Source organism: Gigantopelta aegis, chromosome 4 (genome assembly GCF_016097555.1).
Source record: "Gigantopelta aegis isolate Gae_Host chromosome 4, Gae_host_genome, whole genome shotgun sequence".
NCBI lineage: Eukaryota > Metazoa > Mollusca > Gastropoda > Neomphalida > Peltospiridae > Gigantopelta > Gigantopelta aegis.
This window is the reverse complement of record NC_054702.1, coordinates 40332777-40360276: the sequence shown is the minus strand read 5'-3', so window position 1 is coordinate 40360276 and position 27500 is coordinate 40332777. Positions and strand designations below refer to the sequence as shown.

At 37.3% G+C, this 27500-nt stretch overlaps 2 protein-coding genes across 3 annotated transcripts in view; both read left to right on the top strand.

The window, feature by feature from the left end:
• LOC121370545 (NADP-dependent malic enzyme-like) overlaps positions 1-27500 on the top strand; it is a 106979-nt gene that overhangs the window by 40066 nt on the left and 39413 nt on the right. The window lies entirely within an intron of this gene.
• On the top strand, positions 3994-7298 carry LOC121370546 (glycine-rich cell wall structural protein-like). Of its 2 annotated transcripts, XR_005957696.1 has the most exons (3): positions 3994-4769; positions 5916-6135; positions 7122-7298. XR_005957696.1 is itself a non-coding variant. In XM_041495849.1 (2 exons), the coding sequence occupies exons 1-2, from the start codon at positions 5925-5927 to the stop codon at positions 7178-7180; spliced, it is 270 nt and encodes an 89-aa protein (XP_041351783.1). In that variant the 5' UTR covers positions 5820-5924; the 3' UTR covers positions 7181-7298. The 2 variants fall into 2 exon arrangements, 1 of the variants encoding a protein (XP_041351783.1); XM_041495849.1 differs by lacking the exon at positions 3994-4769 and having other exon boundaries at positions 5820-6135.

Genomic DNA, 27500 nt, shown 5'->3' with positions numbered 1-27500 from the left:
TTAAAATCTTAGTTCAGGTTGCCTTTATATAATACCATATTTAAGAGCAGTTGTATATGGCAAGTCAAATACCATGTAAAAAGAAATTATTGAAATCTTTACAATATGAATTATAGGCCAAAACCAACTTTTCTTCAGTGCCAACTTTGATTGAAACTCCATTCAGAGCCATGTACAGAGATTAGTGTCAAGGTCAAGGTCATTGTGAACTTGCATGGTCGAGTGATGGCTAATTAATCAACCAGTATCGTTTAATTAAATAAAATGACAAAATCATGTGGCTAAAACTCCTACCTGCAACTTATCAACCGACATAAACGCCACGGATATAAATACTACCACCCCTCACACTTAAAGTGAATCAGAAAAAATTGGGGGTCAAGCTGCTCGTTTCTGAGATAACGGGTAGCGTCTATGACTTCCCTAGTTCCGCACAAAATCCGAGTACTTTTTTTTACAGGTACCCCATACATGTTTCAAGCACAAGGCTACTTGACACATTGGTATTAGATGAAATAAAATGGTATATTTCTTTTACCCAGATGAAACTATTATTTTTTACAACCAACACACTCACATTTATAACCAATCACAGGACTTGTATTGTTCACTTCTCCTCGAACTTTGACCCAGCCGGAAGTTATTTGGTTTAGTACTACCTTAAATGCATAAGGTAGCAATACACTTCAGGTGTTATTAGCGCTAAGATCGCTTCGTAAAACGGGGCTCTGTACGGAAGATCTGGCAGTAGTCAGAACTTGCGCCCATGACAGGCGTGCTCTATAACAGCTTGCTCTGAATGTAGACGTTATACAACTTGAACTTGGACTTACGTGTCCCCCCACCCCCTCACCGTCCCAATCACACCTCCCTCTCGTTATATCTTCCTGTCGCCCCATAACATGAATTATCGACAGTGCTGGTGCTCCCACTCATAATTTGAGTGCCCCTCCCCCACCCCAGTACAAAACCCTGGCTAATCCAGAGCGTTTATCTGTCGATTAAACTCGAAGGAAGGAAAACTCTTATTAACGTGCCCATATCCACTGAATGTTCAGGCACGTCCATCCTGGGCACGAGTTCTCCTGCCCAGGACAGAAAGAGGCAATTTGGATTGAAGGCATACACTTAAATTGGAATAAATTAGTAAATTAAAAATATATTAATTGTCATTTAAGCCAAAATATGGGGTGGACGTTATTTAAATTACTTGCGTAGTACGGATATTAATACTATTGAATTACACACCATTTTAGAAGGTCAGCCCAAAACATAAACATCTAATCAAGCTATTGGCCTAGTAGCCGTCCCCTAGCGGACAATGAATGGATGAGGCTTTGCATCCAGTCCAGAGGAGCGATCGAACTGCCAACTGCCACTTATAACTATACTGAAAAATAACGCCTCCACGAGTCCAAAATATTGGACTCGAGCACTCGAGGGTCAAACTCGACCCGGACCGAGTACCCGACACCAGATGATAATGAGACTAAGGAATAAAGTAAAATAGCATTATGCATTTTAATTTCAGCGCTGAACATAGATGCCAAATCATGCCGTTGTATATAAGCATTCCACATGTTAAACTTTTCTTTTTCCTCCATGTCTTATATAATGTAACCGGCGACAAACATAAGGCAAAATGATGTAAAACAATATACTCTAGTCATGTGAACGGACTCGAGTCTTGCTAAACCGCGCATCAGGCGTTCGCTTTACCACTGGGCTACGGCCCGCCCCATATAGTATGGCTGCAAAGGAATCACTACGCATTTTCACATGGATTACAACTAATTTTGAGGTAGAATGATGGAAATACATTGTAAATAGGTATCAGGTTAGCACATTTTGCCCGAATATCTGTATCATTTTTGTCCAAATTTGACGTTTTGCTCCTACACTAGGGGGCAGTTGTCTTTCCCCTGCCCCCTGTCTCGTACGCTTATGACCTTGAACGCGGTTGGGGTATACTCGTTTACTATTCAGTATTAACCATTATTTATATTTATGCCTTCCCCCTCCCCGCTCCGTTCAAAATGATCCGGCAGACCTATAATAATAATAATAATAATAATATATATATATATATATATATAAACAAAACCCAAACATTTCTGCCAGAATAAGCAAAGTAATAGGTATTATAAATATTTATATTCGTTTGTATATTGTGTGTGTGCATATGCGTGTTTGTATGCGCGCATTTAGTTTATATGTGTGTGTGTACGCGCGCGCGAGCGTGCATAAATACAAATATAGTAGCGGATCCAACGTGAATTCGAACAGGGGTCACAACGAGGCTTTGATGATGGCGGATGCAATTTGTTTTAAATTGTAACTGAATTAACCTCGCGAACATTAACCTTTCTTGTACAGTCTTATTAGTAAGCATGGAAGCCATGACTCTCCTCGGTCACATATGCCCCCTCCCCCCCAATGAGTGTGGCCCCACAATATGAAAACCTGACTACGCACCCTACGCACCCCCCACCTCCGACTTCATCCGTCCTGATAAACAATCAAACAGACACTTTACATGATAGACCCTATATTCACTCTGCACGTCATTAGATATACATTTTACATTTAAAAATAAAAATAAATATACTTATGAATGTCAAACAGCGATTTGCTGGCACATTTCTTATTTTAAATTTCATGTATATTCAGAAGAATGTGTATAGTATCGCTTTGACATCAATAAGCATATTAAAATATCAAAACATTGTTGACGTAACGTTTTCCGTCCATTTTCGTAAATGTCGAAATAACATTGAAATGCGCACCCCAACCCAATCTAATTAAAATTAGCTCCACTATTACATGTGGATCTAACAGCAGCCCGTTGGAGCTCATGTCCAGTTGACCTTCCATTCAACCAATCAAAACCTTACTTACAAAATCATGCCAGTGATTTGAAAAGAATTTGAAAACATTCGGGATTATGCCGAGGGTATACGAAATGATTCGGGTGAATTACGAAGTATGCCGGAAACTAATTGCAATATAAAATTTTATATAAAATTCGTTTCAAGACGAAAAAAAACCCAGTGATGGTATAGCCATAAAATCTGTTTATACTAGTATACAATCCAAAGTTTATTACTGCACTTTCCCCCTGCTTTTTCAATGTTGAAATAGACCAACAAGTTCGCCTATTGCATAAATAGTCTCGCCCGATATTTTTAGAATTTGTATGCTCCCGAATAACGCTATAAAAGGCGAAATGTAATTGGTCGATATTTAAATTGTTATTTATAGATGAAATGTCACCTGGACATGGGAGTTTACACAATGCTGTTAGATCTACTGGCTAGACCCAGCAGAGCTAATTTTAATCAGATTGCACCCCCAACCCCACCACCGTTTTATCAGCGCCTGACAGGGAATAAGGATAGCACAGGACTATGACATGTATAGTAACAATCCATTGTCCGTCACCGGCAGGATTGATCATGAAAAAAATATAAAGAGCATAAAACATAGGCAGCCATTTAAATTGTTTTTTAAATTATTATTAAATTTTTTTATTTTTTTTTATCTCAAATTCATAACGTATCGTCAGTTACTAACCTGTCGGTCACCATTACAGGGTGTTTACAGCATTTGACTATACTCGTTTAAGTCACCCACAAAATGTATTCATCACCATTTTAAATTTAATAAGCGGGCTGCTGTTTCATCGGCGAGTGTCTATGATATGTTATGAAATAAGAAGAAGAGAGTAAATTTAGCTCAAATTTAATGGATTCCTAATTTAGGTGCTTGCTCAATTTGTTAAGCCTAGACTAATGTAACAAAAAATATTTAGGAGTCACAGAAGGCTTGTGACCCTTAATTGTTTCCTTCCAAAGGAGGCCGTTCCAGCCAGTGCTCCACAACTGGTGTAACAAACGCCGTGATATGTACTATCCTGTCTGTGGGATGGTGCATATTAAAGATCCCTTGCTGCTAATCGAAAATGAGTCGTCCATGAAGTGGCGACAGCGGGTTTCCTCTCTCAATATCTGTGTGATCCGTAACCATATGTCTGACGCCATATAACCGTAAGTACAATGTGTTGAGTGCGTCGTTAAATGAAACATTTCCTTCCTTCCAAAGGAGGTGTCACGGGACTCGCATGGGATGAAACGGTGAAAATAATTGCTTCGTGGAATATAACAATTTAAAGGCCATAATCTGTATTGAAGAAAGCGTGTTCAACAACAAATATAAAAAAAAAGTCAACATAAAAATAATTATAAACGATAAATACGCGTGATTGTAGTGCTGTTCAGGTTTTCCTTTTTAAAACAAGACTATATTAAAACAACAGAGAACTATATATTGTTTTACCACTAGTAATGATAAATGGTCAAAATGTCTTTTAAACCCACTATATAATAATATTATATGCAGTTTAAAAACTACAACCTGAACTTGGGAGATATTGGGAATAGGTGGGTGTTAGGGGACAATTTACGGATCTATACAATTAATCTCACTTACCTTTACAACTTCTTGCATAACACAATTTTCTTGTTGTTAAACTTACTGCTGGTGGAAGAAACAAACACTACATTAATCAACCATACATACATACGTCATCGTGGTCAGACCATTCGTTACATCTGACCGCTGTCCATCTACGGACCCATTGTTCACATCTCGTAAGATGACGTCAGATCGGACATCTCATTTGTCACCAGCTATCGGATTCCAGCTATAAAAGACTCCACCTTTCAGTCCAAGACCACAACTGACGTCTGCCAGCTCAAGTACACACACAAGTAAGTCGTTTTCTTCATTCACATCTCATAGTTATTGTATTAAATTTGTTCTGTCTGTCTTTGATTAGAACACGCTGTGAAATGATCGGCAATCCAAATATACATATTCGTAATCGTAACTGTATTTATTATGTCAGTCTGAGCCGAATGATTATATACCTTCATTTTCATTTAGTAGAATCGTAAATGTAATCTAAGGACTTGTTTACACCTTCACTTTCATTTATCAGATAGAGAATGCCACATGAGTGGCCGTTAGAGACCATTTATCTTCCAACGAGATCGATTCGACCGGTATTTTTTTTTTCATTGGATGGTATGGCATTGGTGACCTGGTCATCACCTAGGAGCACCCAGTGATATGTCTTTAAAATGTTGACGCATGTGTATGTGTTAACAAGTATTTGTTATCAAAAATAACGAATGATGTGCTCACCAACGGGTGTAAAAGTAAGAAATTGGTTTAAGCACGCTGTTTTGAGCACACACCTCGGCTATCCGGGCTGTCTGTCTAGAACAAGGGCCAGTAATTAGTTGTTGGAAATAGGAAAGAGTACAGCGGCCTTAAAGTGACACTATTTTTCACTATTAGAGCCGTTTTTTTAATAATTGAAAATTGATAACTGAGATATTATATAGAATATCTATTTCCGTTCACCCGAAGTCTTTCTGACCAACTTGGTGTTTCTAAAAACGCACATACCTTTGATATTACTCTATTATTATTATTATTATTATTACTATTATCCATATGGTTCAACATAACCAAGTTAATAATAATCATACGAAGCACACGTGTAATAAGTATAATAACGTAATTTTGGGAAGCGACGTCATAACATGACGTTGCTTCTTCAGTCCTAGCCCAGACTGTGCATTTGAAATATGACGTCATTTTGTCGTCTCCTTCTAGTTGTGGCTGAAACATTTTGAGTTGGGTCTTGTTATTCATAAAGAAAATAACAATAATAATATGGATAATAAAGAAATTATTATACTCGCTATTTATTATTCATATTATTATTATTCATATTATTATTGTGATTATTATTCATATTATTCATATTATTATTATTGTCATTATTATTATTATTATTGTTGTTATTTTTGTGATTATTATTGTGATTATTATTATTATTATTTCAGACTTTCATAATGCAGAAACTCGTCTTGACCTTGGTCGTTGTGTTGGCACTGATCCAGTTATCTTTTGCTAGAGGATTGTGGGGCGGTGGATGGGGCGGTGGATGGGGCGGAGGATGGGGTGGAGGATGGGGTGGAGGATGGGGAGGAGGATGGGGTGGAGGATTAGGTGGCATTGGTGCTCTGGGATTTCTGGGAGGTGACGGATTCGAATTAGATTACGGTGAGTAATAACTTCATCCGCTGTCATTTTGCAATAGTTGATGTGGTTCTCATCTGTTATAACTCCATATAACTCTGTATATGGTTCTCACCTGTTATAACTCCATATAACTCTATATGTGGTTCTCATTTGTTGTGTATAACGCCATACAACTCATTATTATTTGGGTTGCTTTTGCAGTCGATAACGCAAATATTAGGAAGTGTTTTGATATAGAGAATATACTTAACATCTTAAGAAGAGGGTACGTTGATTAGGAAGTGTTTTCATATAGAGAATATACTTAACATCTTAACAAGAGGGTACGTTGATTAGGAAGTGTTTTCATATAGAGAATATACTTAACATCTTAAGAAGAGGGTACGTTGATTAGGAAGTGTTTTGATATAGAGAATATACTTAACATCTTAAGAAGAGGGTACGTTGATTAGGAAGTGTTTTGATATAGAGAATATACTTAACATCTTAAGAAGAGGGTACGTTGACAAAATTCCGGACGGGGTTGGTGGTATTAGCTAGTAGTGCTACTAATGGACAAAATTTAGCAGGTTTCCTCTCCAAGACTTATTTGTGAAAATTACCAAATGTTTGACATCCAATAGCCGATCATTATTAGTGTGCTCTAGTGGTGTCGTTAAACAAAACAAACTTTAACCGTATACTTGACCTATTCGTGCAATAAAATATACCAATAAAACTAAAATTAGCTCATGAATTATTAATGGAAACAAAAATAGATGAGACGAAAAACGATTGTTAATACTATCTGTGAGATGGTGCTTATAAAAAATTCCTTGCTGCTAATCGAAAAGAGTAGCCCATAAAGTGGCGACAGCGGGTTTCCTCTCTCAATATCCGTGTGGTCCTTAACCATATGTCTGACGCCATGTAACCGTAATTAAAATGTGTTGAGTTCGTCGTAAATAATACATTTCTTTCTTTTTTTCTATAACAAACATTGGTGATTTTTGTCTTCCATTTTGCAGCAAGACGTTTCGGTAGACGAGCGGCCGCATACCCACTCCCAGTGCCATACCATGGATAAGATTAAAGTGGACTACGAATTTTGTACAAGACATTATGAAAAGGCACACGTTGTTCCTGTTGTTGTGGACGTATTGGTGTTGTGGACGTATTGTAATAAATGAGCCATATCTACATAATTAATGCATTTTGTTTATTTGTTTATGGTTTGTTTCTGTGATTTATTACCTTCAAATGTTTGACATCCAATAGCCGATGATTAATTAATCAATGTGCTCCAGTGGTGTCGTTAAACAAAACATTTTTTTTTATTACCTTCAACCATCAATCATGCCAATCATTTGACACGTGCTTAATTCCACTGAAAGCTTAAGGCACCGCAGCATCATTTGTCGTCTGGTTACTTGTTATAGCAGCTTGATATACTCCGGTTTATACGGCTATTAAGGAAATAGTTCCTCATCGAAAAAATAATACATTATTCTGAAGCGCCTTTTGAAATCTTTCTTTAATGAAAGTAAAGTAAAGTTTGTTTTATTTAACGACGCCGCTAGAGCACATTGATTTTTTATCTTATCATCGGCTATTGGACGTCAAACATATGGTCATTCTGACACTGTTTTTAGAGGAAACCCGCTGTCGCCACATAGGCTACTCTTTTTACGACAGGCAGCAAGGGATCTTTTATTTGCGCTTCCCACAGGCAGGATAGCACAAACCATGGCCTTTGTTGAACCAGTTATGGATCACTGGTCGGTGCAAGTGGTTTACACCTACCCACTGAGCCTTGCGGAGCACTCACTCAAGGTTTGGAGTCGGTATCTGGATTAAAAAACCCATGCCTCGACTGGGATCCGAACCCAGTACCTACCAGCCTGTAGACCGATGGCCTGCCACGACGCCACCGAGGCCGGTTTCTTTAATGATTACTTGTTGGATAATCTCTGTAGTGTTTAAATAACTCATTGGTTTGAAGTTACGTATTGTATTTAGTACTAACTGATAAGAACTGTGTAAGTGATATACCGCCACTTGTATAACAGAAAAATGAGACGATGCTCACGATGCTCTGGCATAAGGGTAGATAACTGAAAATGTTGGTGGTCAAACTATGTTGATGTTTTTTTGCAAGATGCTTATCAAGGGAGACTATTCCCTAAAACTAGCAGACACATAGTAGCCCTCTCGATATTGCTGTATTTTTCGCAGAATATATATTCTGACATAGAAATTGTATTGAATTCCATGAAGTAATTAATGGTTGTGTGTAAACTTAAGTATGTCTCTGTGATGAGCACACCCAGTCATAGTTCCCTGCTAAATGTCATCGTGTGCAAGACAGTAAGGACAAGACAAGACAAGACAAGAAAAGAGAAACCATTTATTCAGTAATTGAGGCCACATGTCCCAGATAACTACTTTAAAAACACACGACTAGTGTGTTATGTGTACAATACATATCCAATTTATACTAGTAGATTTCTCTTTAAAAAAAAACCCAACAAGGCAATTCCTTTAATATACTATATATTTTACCTAGCTTAAGTGATGTTATAGCACTTCTTACTTCTACATAAGTAATAGCATCAAAGGTAGAATTAAAGGGACATTCCTGAGTTTGCTGCAATTTTAAAGATATTATCGACTAACAGACTTTTTAACGATTGTATTATATATCAAATATATTTTTCTGCATAAATATTAGCGGCTGTATATTAAACGCGTTTCTAATCGTTCTAATATTTGTACTAGGTTAAATTTCATTTTATTTCCTAAAATATTTTTTTCGTACGTACGAAATTATTTGAAGACAAAATCCAGTCAACACAATTAACAGGATCATGATTAATAATAAACTCATTTACATCATCATCAAAAGTTGAACCATGGCAAAATAATAGCGACTTTACCCTTTTTCCCAAAATGTTTGACCATCCTTTTCTTTAACAGCATAATCATTTCAACTTATTTTCGTGCTTATATCCAATTAAGGTTGTCCTGGGTACACACCTCAGCTATATGACTTGTCTGTCCAGAACAGTGGGTTATGTGTTAGTAGTTAGTGAGAGAGAAGAAGGTGTACTGGTCTTACACCTACCCATTGAGCCGTTGAAACTTGCCCTGGGTGAGAGCCGGTACCGGGCTGCGAACCCCGTAACTACCAGCGTTATGTCCGATGGCTTAGCCACATCACCGAGGCAGGTACAACATAATCAACATCATTAATACTACTTTGGTTATGCAATGTTTTCTTGTTGTGACAATTCACGATTTTTTTTTTTTTCTTAACATTCATTATAAGCCGTCACATTTGTATCAACTGGGCACTCCCTATTCATATTTAATAAGCGATATTTATTTTGTTTGGCTTCACGACAATCTCTATCAAACGAAGCAGGCTAAATTATGTCCCTTTATACTAATGGAAGATGTACATTTCATATGGTCTCTGGCAACTCTAATTCAATTAATGAATCAGTGGCAATATCTACATCTGTATGCAGCAAATGAATCAAAGACATCCTGTGCCGTATCCGAGTAAAACTCGTTGAAATATTTGAAAGCTATCATGAGACCGCTTTTATCCATAGGCGTACGGGCTGCCATTTTTGTAAGGGGCCAGGCTGGTTTTTGACCGAATTAAGCGAAAATGCCCGAATCTGGATACCAACATTTATTCATATTAGCATTACTACTAAACAGCTATATAGGGTTGCAAAACACATTTTTACATGGATTACAACTAAATTTGAGAGTAGAATGATGGAAATACATGGTAAAAAAAAAAAGAGTAAAGTTTGTTTTATTTAACGACGCCTCTAGAGCACATTGATTTTTATCTTATCATCGGCTATTGGACGTCAACATATATGGTCATTCTGACATATTACTTTTGAGGAAACCCGCTGCCGCCACATAGGCTACTTTTTCCGATAAGCAGCAAGGTTTTTTTTTTATGCACTTTCCCACAGACAGGGCAGCACATAGCACGGCCTTTGATGAACCTACATGGTAAAAAGGTGTCATTTTGCATGAATATCTTTATAATGTTTGCCCGAATTTGAGGTTTTGCTCCAGAACTAGTGGGGTAGTTGCCCCCCGCCCCACTGTCTTGTACGCTTATGCTTATATGTAACTATTGGTTCTGTAACTATTACTATTACAACAATACACTGGCTATGATCAGTTTAATAAATGTTAAAACTCAGGATATTGGAAAATTATCAGTCTCAATATTAGAATGAACTACCGTGTCATTTTCTAAACTAAATATAAATAAAGACACATTAAAATAATCAACCAGACTTGTTCCGTTATTGCTAGTACATTCATGTGAAGGAACCATTTATAACATAAATCCCATACACCATGCACATTTCTAGTAGAGTTAAGCGGGTAGTTTTAGATATAACGGGAAGCGACTTTCAGAGTCGGATAACCCGTGCCCAATGCTTTTCATATATGTATACTAATGCCTGCATTGTCCAAAAGCTGTTACCGTCGACCCTGCTGTGTTATGACACACGTTGTTACTGGTGTTGTTGACGTATTGGTGTTCCAATAAATGAGCTGTACCTACATTATGAATGCATTTTGTTCTCTTTTTGTTTCAGTGATTATCACTGTTTCTCAATCAATCAATCATTTGACATGCGCTTCATTCCAACGAAAGCTTAAGGCACCACTTAAGCAACCACAGCACCATTTGTCGTGTGGTTACTTGTGGTAGCAGCTTAAATATAGTCCGGTTAGTGGACGAGACGGGGTGGTGGGGGTGGGGGTGCAACAGTCCCCCAACCCCAGTGCTGGAGCAAAACTTCAATTCGGGCAAAAATGGATAAAGATATTCGGTGTAACAGATGGAGGAATGGTGGGGATAGAAAGGCTGTGGTATTGACATTTTCGATTTTTATTATTGTTATTTACAAAAAATCAGCGTGATGGGTGTATACCGCCAAATCAAATCCCTAAGACGACAATAGTAACATATGTTGTTAAACGTTTACACGTAGCCAGGAAAGCACCCACATTGGGTAGTGGTGGTGGCGACACGCTGCCTTTTACACGTGTTGTGGCGACAGATTGATATAAAAGGTGGTGTGACAAAAATAATTTTAATTGAGGGGGGGGGGGGGGGGGGGGGGGGCATTGTCTTCCTTGACTACACGTCTGCTACACGCTGCGTTTCAATCAACATATTATACACCATGGATAATAAATACCACAACCCCTCACGCTTAAAGTAAAATCAGAACAAATTTGGGGGTTAAGCGGATAGTTTTAGATATAACGGGAAGCGACTTTCAGTCAGCTACGGCAAATCATCACAAAAATTGTTTATCCTGATTTTAAGTAGGATTAAGCTGCTAGATATAACTTCCAGAATCGGATAACCTGTGCCCAATGCTTTTCATATATGTATACTATTGCATGCAAAAAAAACCAATGTTACACTCAGCTACCGTAAATCATCACAAACATTGTTATCCTGTTTTTAGTAGGATCTAGCACGTATTTGAAGCATAATAGCAGCTGGTACACTGATACTAGTTCAAATTAAAATCTTACAAGTCTTATCGCATTTACAACCAATGACAGGACTGGTAGTATTAACTGACCTATTAACTTTTGGATGCTATTTGGTATACTGCTTTGTTTATATAAGCAATGATGTATATAGATCTACAGAAACCATAAAAGTGACATTCGGTGAAACCAATGCATATGGTCTTATTTGAAAAATATGTTGTTGCTGGCGATACGATACACCGATATGCATCAATATATCGATGCATCCCGATACTACTGCTGACGATACGATACACCGATGCATCAATATATCGACGCATCCCGATACTACTGCTGACTATACGATACACCCTTGCTTGTGTATCGATTCCTATTTTGACCATGTATCGATTCTTATATTAATTCTGTATTCATTTACCAACACCAATTTGTACTGGTATGTACTTATTGACCAATTATTCCCCCCCCCCAAAAAAAACCCAACAACAAAACAAACAAAAACACCCAGAAAAACAAAACAAAAAACAAAACAACAAAAACTACAACCCCCCAACACCCCCACCCCCCCCCTCCACACCCCGCTTTTTGTTTTATTCACAGATACCCTGTTATAAATAACTGCTCCAGTCTGAGTCCAGTGAAACAGGGACCTATTTACTAGAGTTAGTAATTGTACAACATTGAACATTAGACCTCGGTGATTAGAGAGAAATAATGATACATACTTTCATACAACACACCGGCCTCGGTGGCGTCGTGGTTAGGCCATCGGTCAACAGGCTGGTAGGTACTGCGTTCGGATCCCAGTCGAGGTATTGGATTTTTAATCCATATACCGACTCCAAACCCCGAGTGAGTGCTCCGCAAGGCTCAATGGGTAGGTGTAAACCACTTGCACCGACCAGTGATCTATAACTGGTTCAACAAAGGCCATGGTTTGTGCTATCCTGCCTGTGGGAAGCGCAAATAAAAGATCCCTTGCTGCTAATCGGAAAGAGTAGCCCATGAAGTGGCGACAGCGGATTTCCTCTCAAAATCTGTGTGGTCCTTAACCATATGTCTGACGCCATATAACCGTAAATAAAATGTGGTGAGCGTCGTTAACTAAAACATGTCTTTCTTTCTTTCTTTCCATATAACCGTAAATAAAATGTGTTGAGTGCGTCGTTAAATAAAACATTTCTTTCTTTTTCTTTCTTTCATACAACACATTCACACACTGACATGGTATGATACCGCTTTCAGATAGAATAACATAGACAAAACTTCTAAATTGTTATTCTGTTCAATTCATTTTCTTACACACCCGTTGGTGAAAACATTATTCGTTATTTTTGATAACACATACTTGTGAACACATATACGTGCGATAACATTTTACAGACGTACGACTGGCTACACCTAGGGGATGACCAGGTCACCAATGCCATACCACCCAATGGAAAAGCACGGCAGAAATCGATCATTAAGCGCTACAGAGGTTTTAGTTGGAAAATGCGTTTAGATTTATTTTAAAACTGTTTCCTGAAGATACGTAAGAAACAGTACTACATTCGTGTCCGTTACATACCGTTTATCTTACAACTCGTTTTTAAACAACTCGTTTTAAGATAAACGGTATCTAACGGCCGCTCATATATTATTCTCTATTTAGATCATTACTATCAGAATTTGATAACTTTGCAAATCAGATGTAAATTAATCAGGTCACGACACTACGTTTATTGCCATATAAGCGCACGTACTACGGCGACACTCCACAGTTAACGTATGCAAAATCTGCACTCGCTTCATGTGCGGTCGATCTCCGTCGGTGGGCCCAATGGGCAATTTCTCGTCCCAGCCAATGCACCACGACTGGTATATCAAAGACATTGGTATGTGCTCTCTTGTCTCTGGTATAGTGCATATGAAAGATCCCTTGCTACTAATGGAAAAATTTAGTGGGTTTCCTCTCTAATACTATTTGTGAAAGTTACCAAATGGTTGACACCAAACAACCGATGATTAATAAAGCAATGTGCTCTAGTGGTGTTGTTAAACAAAACAAATAGTCTCTAAACAAAAACATTTCAATAGCAACTTTACATTACAGCGTTCCGAACCCCCCCAAACCCCCCCCCCCAAAAAAAAAACCCACAAACCCCACCACCCCAAAAAAAAAAAAAACCCCCACCCCCCTCCCCCCCCCCCCAAAAAAAAAACCCACACAAACCCCACCACAAACCAAAAAAACCCAACACCCCCCTCCCCCCAAAAAACCCCAAAAAACCAAAGCAAAACAAATCCCAACAACAACAAAACAATCCAACAACACCCAAAAATACAAAAATACAAAATACATTTGTCCAAAAACATTGTTGGACATGCCAGGACAAATGTCCCCACTTGTTCACGTTTGTATAACGTTTGTATAACGTTCTGTCACACTTGTTGCAGGTTTTTGACGTTAGTTTAGAATTTTAAAAAATGGGTCAAAAAGTAAATTGGAGGGGAAATACGATCATGTAAAGATTCTTATTTAGTTTTGGGTTAAAAAAAGCATTAAGATTGATAAATATGTAATGAACTGTTGAAATAACTTATAATTTTAGTAAAGTTAAGCATAGCAGTTTATTTAAATGGGCGATTTTCACAATGGTTCCCAACCAGTTTAAGTTAACATGAATGCAATGTGTAGGCGGTACTGCGTGTTGGGAAGGGCAACGTTTTTACATTTCACTATATAGCAATTAATTGAAATAGAGGGCATTTAGCATGTTTGAAAATAATTAAAAAAAACAACTAAAACAAAAACTCTCATAGAAAACCCTGATAAGTATCACTCCACTCCACTCCTTTCTCAACTATCCCTCAACTCCCCAAACAAACCTACGACAAAAAAAACAAAACAAAACCCCCAATTACCCACCACCACCCCCACCCCCCCCCCCCCCCCCCCGCAAAAGAAAACAACCCCATATCAGCAACAATAAACAATAAACAAACTCATTATTTTGCTTACTGCTAATAATTTAAATCAATTTACAAGCTTTTGTTGCTTTAAACTAGGTAAAAGGTTAAGAAATTACAGTTTGCATCATGCTGAGTAAAATATTAAATTATAAAATTTTGAAAATGTTGGCATTAACTCTTTTACAGTTCTGCAACCCCCCACTCCTAGCAGACCTCCCCCCACTCCCAATACAAAAAGATAGAAATTAATACATTGCTTTCCCGCTAATCATAATCAAATTAATATGTGAGACAAATATGACTAAATTAAATATTTATTATATAAATCCTAAATACTGTATTGTGCACGCTCAAGAAAACAAAACAGAAACAAAAACAAAACAAGCAGCAGTATAAATAGGTCTAGTAAAATATGGACTTGAAAAGATTGCAATAACGCACCTGGCGGATCCACTGCGCCTCCCTTCCCCAACGTAAAACTTACAATGGTCTTTGAGGTTTTTTTTTTCTACAGTCGGGATCATTAAAACATTTTGAAAATATAATTATCTACCTCTGGCATTGAAAATGTTAATCGACTCGTTCCATCACCACTAAACAATATATGATACAAGATAGATAGTAGTAGTGGGGTGGGGTAGGATCTTACTGCAATACACAACTGTTTTTGATTTAGTTTTAGTTTTAGTTTTTTTTAATTTTAGTTTTTTTTCAAACACTGATGAACCTACCCCCCAAAAAACCCCAACACAAAATAATAATAATAATAATAATAATAATAATAGTTTTATTTTATTTAATTCAGGCAAAATACAGACTGCCCCCTCCCCTTACAAAATGTACGCCTATGGCCAATCCTTAAATAAGATTTACAAATTCTTACACAACAGTTTTCTTTTGTGTAACTTACCTCTGATGGATGGAATAACCACATAAATCTACCGTTCATAAAGATGTATACGTCATCGTGTTCAGACAATTCGTTACGCTGACCGTCGCCCATCCAACGACACATTGTTCATATATCTCGTAACATGACATCATCCCGGACGACACATTTGTCACCAGCTATCGGATTCCAGCTATAAAAGACTCCAACTTTCAGTCCAAGACCACAACTGACGTCTGCCAGCTCAAGTACACACACAAGTAAGTCGTTTTCTTCATTCATATCTCATAGGAGCATTGTATGATGCTTGTTATTAATGCAAGTGTTCTGGTCACACATTTCGGCTATCTGGACTGTCTGTCCAGGACAAATTCTAATAGTTCTGTGTTGGTGACCGAAAGTCGATGTAGCAGATTTGTAGCATCGTTAATAACTGGTTTGCAGTCGGTGCCTAGACGCGAACTTTTGTATCCTAAATCGGTATACATGTTCTTGTTAGAAACAATTGAATATATTAATCCTGAAATGTAAACCAATGAGACACAGACACTCCAGTAAGTTAACGTCCTTTATGAAAGCAGATATGTCGTGAAAATATAACACATCATCCCTCAACATATAACCCATAGTTAAACCAATGTAACGTATTTTTTTAAAATAACATTACATTCGTCTTTAAAATGTCATAAATGCAAAATATTTATAACTGATATCTTAACAGTTTTGAGGAAATATTTTAAATACTTGCCCATTTAAATACATTTTTGAGAAATAAAACTTTTAAAACTATCTATCTGTCAGTTTTGTTTTGCGGACCTTTATCAAATAATGTTATTATGAACGTTTAGAATATATTATTATTATTATTATTATTATTATTTCAGACTTCCATCATGCTGAACCTCGTCTTGACCTTGACCGTTGTGTTATCACTGTTATCTGCTGCCTCAGCACGAATGTTCGGTGGTGGATTCGGTGGATTAGGTTTATTGGGTTTAATGGGAGGTGGTGGTGAGTAATAACTTCATCCACGGTCATTGTAGAAAATATCGTTGTTCTCATTTGTCTCCATGGATCTAATTATTTGGGCTCCTTGTACAGTAGATGATGGTACTATTAGAAAGTCTTCTGATCGAACTGGGATTGGGGCGGGGGGTGGGGGACGCGGACGTATATTACTAGCAATTAACATTGATACTAGAAAGTCGCTTGAGGTGGGGTTGGGACAGAATACGTTTTGCCTTGTTAAGATTTTGGATAATAGATGTTTGTAAAGTAAAATTTTAAACAAAGAGTGACAAGATGCAGCAAATATGCGATCTTCACACCTTCAGGGATACAAGTACCCATTTAACCCCAACTTCTCTACTGTGTGTCAGTTAGGAAAGTATGGCTTTGGAATGCTTCTAATGGCCTCAGGGTAGGCTGAGCTTGACATTTGTAGATTCATCTACTATTCATGACAATAGACAGTATGAAGTAATAATTAACTAATTAAATGGAAAACGAAAACAAACTTGTGAGAGTATTAATTCCAAACGGTTAAATTAATACATTCCAGTTATATTTCATTATTTCTGAAGAAGGCGACATGTAGAAATAGTTGATTTATAGCAAACTTATAGACTAGATCGATAAAGTAGCAGTACAGACGGTAAAAAAAGAAACAACAACAAACATTTTAAAGTCTGTTAATATGGCAATCTGTAAGTAGCAGCCACCTGTCTTAAGCGGTCGCTTGTCTAATCCTTTGTGTGGCCGCTTAAGATAGGTATATTTATATATGTGTGTGCGTGTGTGTGTGTGTGCGCGTATGTGTATGTATGTATATATATATATATATATATTGTGTGTGTGTGTGTGTGTGTGTTTTTATATGTGCGTGTGTTTTATGCGTGCGTGTGTGTGTGTGTGTGTGTGTGTTTATAAATACGTTAGTGGGTGCACGCATTCTTGTCTGTATGTGATAATTCTGGCCAGGTTTTTCCGTCTTTGTCTTCAATATTGCATTGTTGTGATTATTTTTATTATAATGGTATATTTTATCGTAGGAATATGAAATTGTTACGAATATATTATGTTTAAATAAAATATTGGTGCAGCTTTAACCTGTTTACTATAACTTATTTTAAGAAACATTTTCCATTTTGCAGGAAGACGCTACGGTTACCCACCCGCCGCGTACCCACTCCCACACGCACACCCATTTTGGGGATATTAAAGTGAACTATGGATTTTGTACAAGACATTGTGAAGAAGCTGTTACCGTCGACCCTGCTGTGTTATGGCACACGTTGTTACTGTTGTTGCTGACGTATTCGTGTTGTAATAAATGAGCTGTACCTACATTATGAATGCATTTTGTTATCTTTTTGTTTCAGTGACTATCACTGTTTCTCAATCAACCAATCATTTGACATGTGCTTCATTCCAACGAAAGCTTAAGGCACCACTTAAGGAACCACATCACCATTTGTCGTGTGGTTACTTGTGGTAGCAGCTTAAATTTAGTCCGGTTAGTGGACGAGACGGGGTGCAACTGCCCCCCCCCCCCCCCCCCCCCCCCCCCCCCGCCGTAGTGCTGGAGCAAAACTTTAAATTCGGGCAAAAATGATAGAGATATCCGGGCAAAATGTGCTAACCTGAGACCTTTTTACCATGTATTTTCATCATTCTACCCTCAGAATTAATTATAATCCATGTAAAAATGCGTAGAGATGCGTTTGCAACCCTATATAACTGTCTGATAGTAATGCTAATAGTAATGCTAATATGAATAAATGTTACAGAGATTCTGGGATTTTCGTTTAATTTCGTTCAAGCCAGCATGCCCCCCCCCCCCCCCCCCCACTACAAAAATGGGAGTCCGTATGCCTATGGGAAATAGTTCCTCATCGAAAAAATAATACACTATTCTGAAGTGCCTTTTGAAATCTTTCTTTCATGATTACTTGTTGGATAATCTCTGTAAATAACCCATTGGTTTGAATGAATGAATGAATATTTAACGACACCCCAGGACGAAAAATATATCAGCTATTGGGTGTCAAACCATGGTGAAGACAAAAACAATGGCCATTGGTTTGAAGTTACTTGTTGTATTTAGTACTAACTGATAACAACTGTGTAAGTGTGTTGATCTTTTGCAAGATGCTTATCAAGGGAGACTATTCTATTTTTGAAAGGTAGATATCAAATAGTAATACCGGCCTCAGTGGTGTCGTGGTTAAGCCATCGGACTTAAGGCTGGTTGGTACAGGGTTCACATCCCGGTACCGGCACCCACCCAGAGCGAGTTTTAACAGAATATATTCTGACATAGAAATTGTACTGAATTGCATGGAGTAATTAATGGTGGTGTGTAATCTTAAGGTAGTACTAAACCAAATATCTTCCGGCTGGGTCAAAGTTCGAGGTGCAGCCAACTTCTGATAGAGAAGTGAACACCACAAGTCCTGTGATTGGTTATAAATGTGAGTGTGTTGGTTGTAAAAACAATTAGTTTCATCTGGGCTAAAAATGTATGCAATTTTATTTCATCTAGTACCACTGTGTCAAGTAGCCTTGTGCTTGGAACATGTATGGGGTACCTGTGAAAAAAAAAGTACTCAAATTTTGTGCGGAACTAGGGTAGTCATAGACGCTACCCGTTATCTCAGAAATGAGCAGCTTGACACACTCTTTTTTTGTGATTCACTTTAAGGGTGAGGGGTGGTGGTATTTATATCCGTGGCGTTTATATCGATTGATACGTTGCAGGTAGGAGTTTTAGCCACATATGTTACTATTGTCGTCTATGGGATTTGATTTGGTAGTATACACCCTTAAGCATGCCTGTGCGATGAACACACCCCTCTAGTATCCTGCTATTTGTGTAACAGATGGAGGAATGGTGGGACTAGAAAAGCTGTGGTATTGGCATTTTCGGTTATTATTATTATTATTTAAAAAATCAGCATGATGGGTGTATACCGCCAAAGCAAATCCCTAAGACGACAATAGTAACATATGTGGTTAAACTTTTACACATAGGAATGAATGAATGAATATTTAACGACACTCCAGCACGAAAAATATATTGGCTATTGGGTGTCACACTATGGTAAAAGCAAAACATTGAATGTTGAATCACATCAATATAAAAATTCAACAGTTAAATTAAAACACAGTGTAAAGAACTGTGCAAAAATACAAATATCACAGATATATAGAATTGAAATTTAGAGTAAAAATCAGTATCGCGTAAAAATTGTAACATAGCCAGGAAAGCACCCTCATTGGGTAGTGGTGGTGGCGACACGCTGCCTTTTACACGTGTTGTGGCGACAGGTTGATATAAAAGGTGGTGTGACAAACATAATTTTAATTGGGGAGGACGAGCAGAGGGGGGAGGCATTGTCTTCCTTGGCTACACGTCTGCTATTAACTGACCTATTAACTTTTGGATGCTATTTGGTATACTGCTTTGTGTTATATATATATATATATATATATATATATATATATATATATATATATATATATATATAAGCAATGAAGTATATAGATCTACAGAAACCATAAAAGTGATATTCGGTAAAAAGTCATATTTTCATTGTATTTTAATTACAGTGAAAATATAGAAATTATATTAACATTTTTGTGAACATTCATAATTCAGTTATCTCCCTTGTAAATTATTACGAGTTTAAGTTTGATGTTTACCAATGCATCTGGTCTTATTTGAAAAATATGTTGTTTTTTTTAAATTTAAACAATTGGACCTATAAAAAATAGATATGAAGTGCAATTACGATAAAATATCTCAAAAGGACTGAATACGAAGCTAAATAATGATGACAGATTGTCCCGTCGTTGAGTACAAGTTTTTAAACTTGCCGTTCGATTCGTTTTGTTTTTGTGTGTGTGTTTTTGGGAGGATCGTTTTGTCAGGTATGGTTGCACAGCAGTATTATTAAGTAATTATTAATTTAATAATTTAATAAAGATACTTTTTATTCGTATTTCTTTTTAAAATTTCATGATCAAATAAATTTTCAGCAAACATTCAACCGGAAGAAATATATTATGGCGTTACGTGTTTTCGATAGGATCAGCGAAAGATATAACAAAAAAAAGCGGAAGATATTGTTAAAAACTAGGAAAGATGTACATTTGTGTGTAATAAATAGACCATTTCATAGTGGGTTTTTTCGAATACGATTTTTATGTCAACGAGTGATGTGTGAAAACCATATTTTCATGAACTGCGAAGCCTTTATATATTTACGGTTTCTACTTTCATGTATTTAGTGGAATTCCTATGCTTTAAAACCAAACAAACAAGCAACCAAAGCCTAAAACACGTGGGCTAGGGAGGATGTGGCATGGTGTGTGGGTTTCTAATCTAGGTAGGGGTTGTCACGATACACCGATTCATCAATATATCTATGCATGCCGATACTACTGCTGGCGATACGATACACCAATATGCATCAATATATCGATGCATCCCGATACTACTGCTGACGATACGATACACCGATGCATCAATATATCGATGCATCCCGATACTACTGCTGACGATACGATACACCAATATGCATCAATATATCGATGCATCCCGATACTGCTGCTGACGATATGATACATCGATGCATCAATATATCAATACATCCCGATACTACTGCTGACGATACGATACACCGATGCATCAATATATCGACGCATCCCGATACTACTGCTGACTATACGATACACCCTTGCTTGTGTATCGATTCCTATTTTGACCATGTATCGATTCCTATATTAATTCTGTATTCATTTACCAACACCAATTTGTACTGGTATGTACTTATTGACCAATTATCCCCCCCCCACAAAAAAACACAAAAAAAAACCACAAAAAAAAAAAACCCAAAACAAACCCAACCCCAGAAAATAAAAAATAAAAATAAAAAACAACAAAAACTACAACCCCCCCAACCCCCCCCCCCCCCCCCCAAAAAAAAAAGAAAAGAAAAAGAAGAACAATGAAGTTTAAAAAAAGGACGATACACGGAGAATATGCGCATGGGCGCCGCAGGGACACCTTGTGGTGTCCGTAGGAGTATCCTGCGGCACCCTTGCAGCTTACACACGGGCGCCTCGCGATTGGAGTCGAGAAAACTTTAAAGAGCACCGCGTGGGCCCTGCCGAATATGTGACTGCTACACAAGGATGCCGCACCTGCGATACCCTCGATTTCCCGAAATCTTAGAAATCAGCCGTAGGTAGAAAAAAATCGTACGGGGCCCGGTGAATATGTGACTGTAGCATTAATGTCAATATGTCTACGATGTTGTATTTCTACATTAACACTGTTTTATCGAGTTTATTTATAATTTTAAAAATCACATCAACTTAGCTTCAACTTCTTCGTTTTTCCTGCCCCCCCCCCCCCCCCCCCCCCCCGCTTTTTGTTTTATTCACAGATACCCTGTTATAAATAACTGCTCCAGTCTGAGTCCAGTGAAACAGGGACCTATTTACTAGAGTTAGTAATTGTACAACATTGAACATTAGACCTCGGTGATTAGAGAGAAATAATGATACATACTTTCATACAACATACCGGCCTCGGTGGCGTCGTGGTTAGGCCATCAGTCAACAGGCTGGTAGGTACTGCGTTCGGATCCCAGTCGAGGTATTGGATTTTTAATCCATATACCGACTCCAAACCCCGAGTGAGTGCTCCGCAAGGCTCAATGGGTAGGTGTAAACCACTTGCACCGACCAGTGATCTATAACTGGTTCAACAAAGGCCATGGTTTGTGCTATCCTGCCTGTGGGAAGCGGAAATAAAAGATCCCTTGCTGCTAATCGGAAAGAGTAGCCCATGAAGTGGCGACAGCGGATTTCCTCTCAAAATCTGTGTGGTCCTTAACCATATGTCTGACGCCATATAACCGTAAATAAAATGTGGTGAGCGTCGTTAACTAAAACATGTCTTTCTTTCTTTCTTTCCATATAACCGTAAATAAAATGTGTTGAGTGCGTCGTTAAATAAAACATTTCTTTCTTTTTCTTTCTTTCATACAACACATTCACACACTGACATGGTATGATACCGCTTTCAGATAGAATAACATAGACAAAACTTCTAAATTGTTATTCTGTTCAATTCATTTTCTTACACACCCGTTGGTGAAAGCATAATTCGTTATTTTTGATAACACATACTTGTGAACACATATACGTGCGATAACATTTTACAGACGTACGACTGGCTACACCTAGGGGATGACCAGGTCACCAATGCCATACCACCCAATGGAAAAGCACGGCAGAAATCGATCATTAGATTAATATAAGAACCTGAAATTTACTGTGACGTCATGGGCGTACATGGGGGGGGGGGGGTGATGGGTTCGACCGACCCCCCCCCCCCCCCCTTCGCTTTTTTTTATAATCTAATATATCTGACATTGATATCTGACATTATTATATTTACTCAACATAGAAATATATGCCCAATATCTCTGCAATTTATTTTGGAACCCCCCTTTTCAAAATCCTATGTATTGGAATCCCCCTTTTCAAAATCCTATGTACGCCCATGGACGTACAAGTTAACTTTAAGCGCTTGGGCCGTACAGAGGTTTTAGTTGGAAAATGCGTTTAGATTTATTTTAAAACTGTTTCCTGAAGATATGTAAGAAACAGAATACTACATTCGTGTCCGTTAGATACCGTTTATCTTACAACTCGTTTTTAAACAACTCGTTTTAAGATATTATTCTCTATTTAGATCATTACTATCAGAATTTGATAACTTTGCAAATCAGATGTAAGTTAATCAGGTCACGGCACTACGTTTATTGCCATATAAGCGCACGTACTACGGCGACACTCCACAGTTAACGTATGCAAAATCTGCACTCGCTTCATGTGCGGTCGATCTCCGTCGGTGGGCCCAATGGGGAATTTCTCGTCCCAGCCAGTGCACCACGATTGGTATATGGTATATCAAAGACATTGATATGTGCTCTCTTGTCTCTGGTATAGTGCATATGAAAGATCCCTTGCTACTAATGGAAAAATATATTGGGTTTCCTCTCTAATACTACTTGTCAAAGTTACCAAATGGTTGACACCAAACAGCCGATGATTAATAAAGCAATGTGCTCTAGTGGTGTTGTTAAACAAAACAAACAGTCTCTAAACAAAAACATTTCAATAGCAACTTTACATTACAGCGTTCCGAACCCCCTCCCCCCAAAAAAACCAAAAAACAAAAAAAAACCCAAAACAACAACAACCCCACAACAAACAAAAAAACCCCAACACAACCCCCTCCCACCAAAAAACAAAAAAAACAAAACAAAACAAAATCAAAACAAATCCCAACAACAACAAAACAACCCAACAACACCCAAAAATAGAAAAATACAAAATACAAAAAGAAAACGTCATGCACTTGTTAGGTTTTATGTAAAGCCCTGTCTAAACGATCATACATTTGTCCAAAAACATTGTTGGACATGCCAGGACAAATGTCCCCACTTGTTCACGTTTGTATAACGTTTGTATAACGTTCTGTCACACTTGTTGCAGGTTTTTGACGTTAGTTTAGAATTTAAAAAAATGGGTCAAAAAGTAAATTGGAGGGGAAATACGATCATGTAAAGATTCTTATTTAGTTTTGGGTTAAAAAAAAGCATTAAGATTGATAAATATGTAATGAACTGTTGAAATAACTTATAATTTTAATAAAGTTAAGCATAGCAGTTTATTTAAATGGGCGATTTTCACAATGGTTCCCAACCAGTTTAAGTTAACACGAATGCAGTATGTAGGCGGTACTGCGTGTTGGGAAGGGCAACGTTTTTACATTTCACTATATAGCAATTAATTGAAATAGAGGGCATTTAGCATGTTTGAAAATAATAAAAAAAAAAAACTAAAAAAAAACCTCATAGAAAACCCTGATCAGTACCACTCCACCCCCCTCCTTTCTCAACTATCCCTCAACCCCCCAAACAAACCAACAAAAAAAAAAAAAGAGCCCGAAACCAATTACCCACCACCACCACCAACACCCCCCCCCCCCGCAAAAGAAAACAACCCCATATCAGCAACAATAAACAAACTAATTATTTTGCTTACTGCTAATAATTTAAATCAATTTACAAGCTTTTGTTGCTTTAAATTAAATTAAAGTTTGCATCATGCTGAGTAAAATATTAAATTATAAAATTTTGAAAATGTTGGCATTAACTCTTTTCCACTGCGCCTCCCTCCCCCAACGTAAAACTTACAATGGTCTTTGAGTATCTTTTTTTCTACAGTCGGGATCATTAAAACATTTTGAAAATATAATAATCTACATTGAAAATGTTAATCGCCTCGTTCCATCACCACTAAACAATATATGATACAAGATAGATAGTAGTAGTGGGGTGGGATAGGATCTTACTGCAATACACAACTGTTTTTGATTTAGTTTTAGTTTTAGTTTTTTTTTAGTTGTTTTTTTTTGAAACACTGATGAACCTACCCCCCAAAAAACCCCAACACAAAATAATAATAATATCAATAAAAATATTTTTTAAAAATTTAATTCGGGCAAAATACAGGCTGCCCCCTCCCCTTTCAAAATGTACGCCTATGGCCAATCCTTAAATAAGATTTACAAATTCTTACACAACAGTTTTCTTTTGTGTAACTTACCTCTGATGGATGGAATAACCACATAAATCTACCGTTCATAAAGATGTATACGTCATCGTGGTCAGACAATTCGTTACGCTGACCGTCGTCCATCCAACGACACATTGTTCATATATCTCGTAACATGACATCATCCCGGACGACACATTTGTCACCAGCTATCGGATTCCAGCTATAAAAGACTCCAACTTTCAGTCCAAGACCACAACTGACTTCTGCCAGCTCAAGTACACACTCAAGTAAGTCGTTTTCTTCATTCACATCTCATAGGAGTATTGTATGATGTTTGTTATTAATGCAAGTGTTCTGGTCACACATTTCGGCTATCTGGACTGTCTGTCCAGGACAAGTTCTAATAGTTCTGTGTTGGTGACCGAAAGTCGATGTAGCAGATTTGTAGCATCGTTAATAACTGGTTTGCAGTCGGTGCCTAGACGCGAACTTTTGTACCCTAAATCGGTATACATGTTCTTGTTAGAAACAATTGAATATATTAATCCTGAAATGTAAACCAATGAGACACAGAGACTCCAGTAAGTTAACGTCCTTTATATGACGAATTACCCACTGGGCAAAACCCCACATGTTATGAAAGTAGATATGTCGTGAAAATATAACACATCATCCCTCAATATATAAACAATAGTTAAACCAATGTAACGTATTTCGTTAAATAACTTTACATTCGTCTTTAAAATGTCATAAATGCAAAATATTTATAACCGATATCTTAACAGTTTTGAGGAAATATTTTAAATACTTGCTCATTTAAATATATTTTTGATAAATAAAACTTTTAAAACTATCTGTCAGTTTTGTTTCGCGGACCTTTCTCAAATAATGTTATTATGAACGTTTAGAATATATTAGTATTTGATTATTATTATTATTATTATTATTATTATTTCAGACTTCCATCATGCTGAACCTCGTCTTTACCTTGACCGTTGTGTTATCACTGTTATCTGCTGGCTCAGCACGAATGTTCGGTGGTGGATTCGGTGGTGGATTCGGTGGATTAGGTTTATTGGGTTTAATGGGAGGTGGTGATTTGTTTGATTACGGTGAGTAATAACTTCATCCACGGTCATTGTAGAAAATTTCGTTGTTCTCATTTGTCGGGGCGGGAGGTGGGGGGACGCGGACGTATATTTCTAGCAATTAACATTGAGACTAGAAAGTCGCTTGAGGTGGGTTTGGGACAGAATACGTTTTGCCTTGTTAAGATTTTGGATAATAGATGTTTGTAAAGTAAATTTTGAATACTTTTATAAGATCTTCCCTCTGTAAATTTGAGCAATATTACTGTAGAATACTTACAGTCCCTTGCTGGAAATAGTATTATATGTACAAATAGGGGCAGGATCTAGCTCAGGCGCCCGACGTGCCTGGGTCGAAAGATCAAATCCCCTTGGTGGACACATTATTTTTTCTCTCCATCCCGACATGTGACCAAAATATTAATGCAAATGCACTCATAATAAGCGGTCACCTATATAACGCGGTCAGCGGCCACCAAAATTGAATCCCAAATCGCTAAAATAATTGTATTAAGCGGCCACTCTAAAATGTCTTCTATTCTATAAAAGGGCATTTTAAACAAAGAGTGACAAGATGCAGCAAATATGCGATCTTCACACCTTCAGGGATACAAGTACCCATTTAACCCCAACTTCTCTACTGTGTGTCAGTTAGGAAAGTATGGCTTTGGAATGCTTCTAATGGCCTCAGCTTGACATTTGTAGATTCATCTACTATTCATGACAATAGACAGTATGAAGTAATAATTAACTAATTAAATGGAAAACGAAAACAAACTTGTGAGAATATTAATTCCAAACGGTTAAATTAATACATTCCAGTTATATTTCATTATTTCTGAAGAAGGCGACATGTAGAAATAGTTGATTTATAGCAAACTTATAGACTAGATCGATAAAGTAGCAGTACAGACGGTAAAAAAAAGAAATAACAACAAACATTTTAAAGTCTGTTAATATGGCAATCTGTAAGTAGCAGCCACCTGTCTTAAGCGGTCGCTTGTCTGTTCCTTTGTGTGGCCGCTTAAGATAGGTATATATATATATATATATATATATATATATATGTGTGTGTGTGTGTGTGTGCGCGCGTGTGTGTGTATGTATATGTATGTATGTATATATATATATATATATATATATATATATATATATATATATATATATATATATATATTGTGTGTGTGTGTGTGTGTGTTTTTTTTTATATGTGCGTGTGTTTATATTCATGCGTGCATGTGTGTGTGTGTGTGTTTACAAATACATTAGTGGGTGCA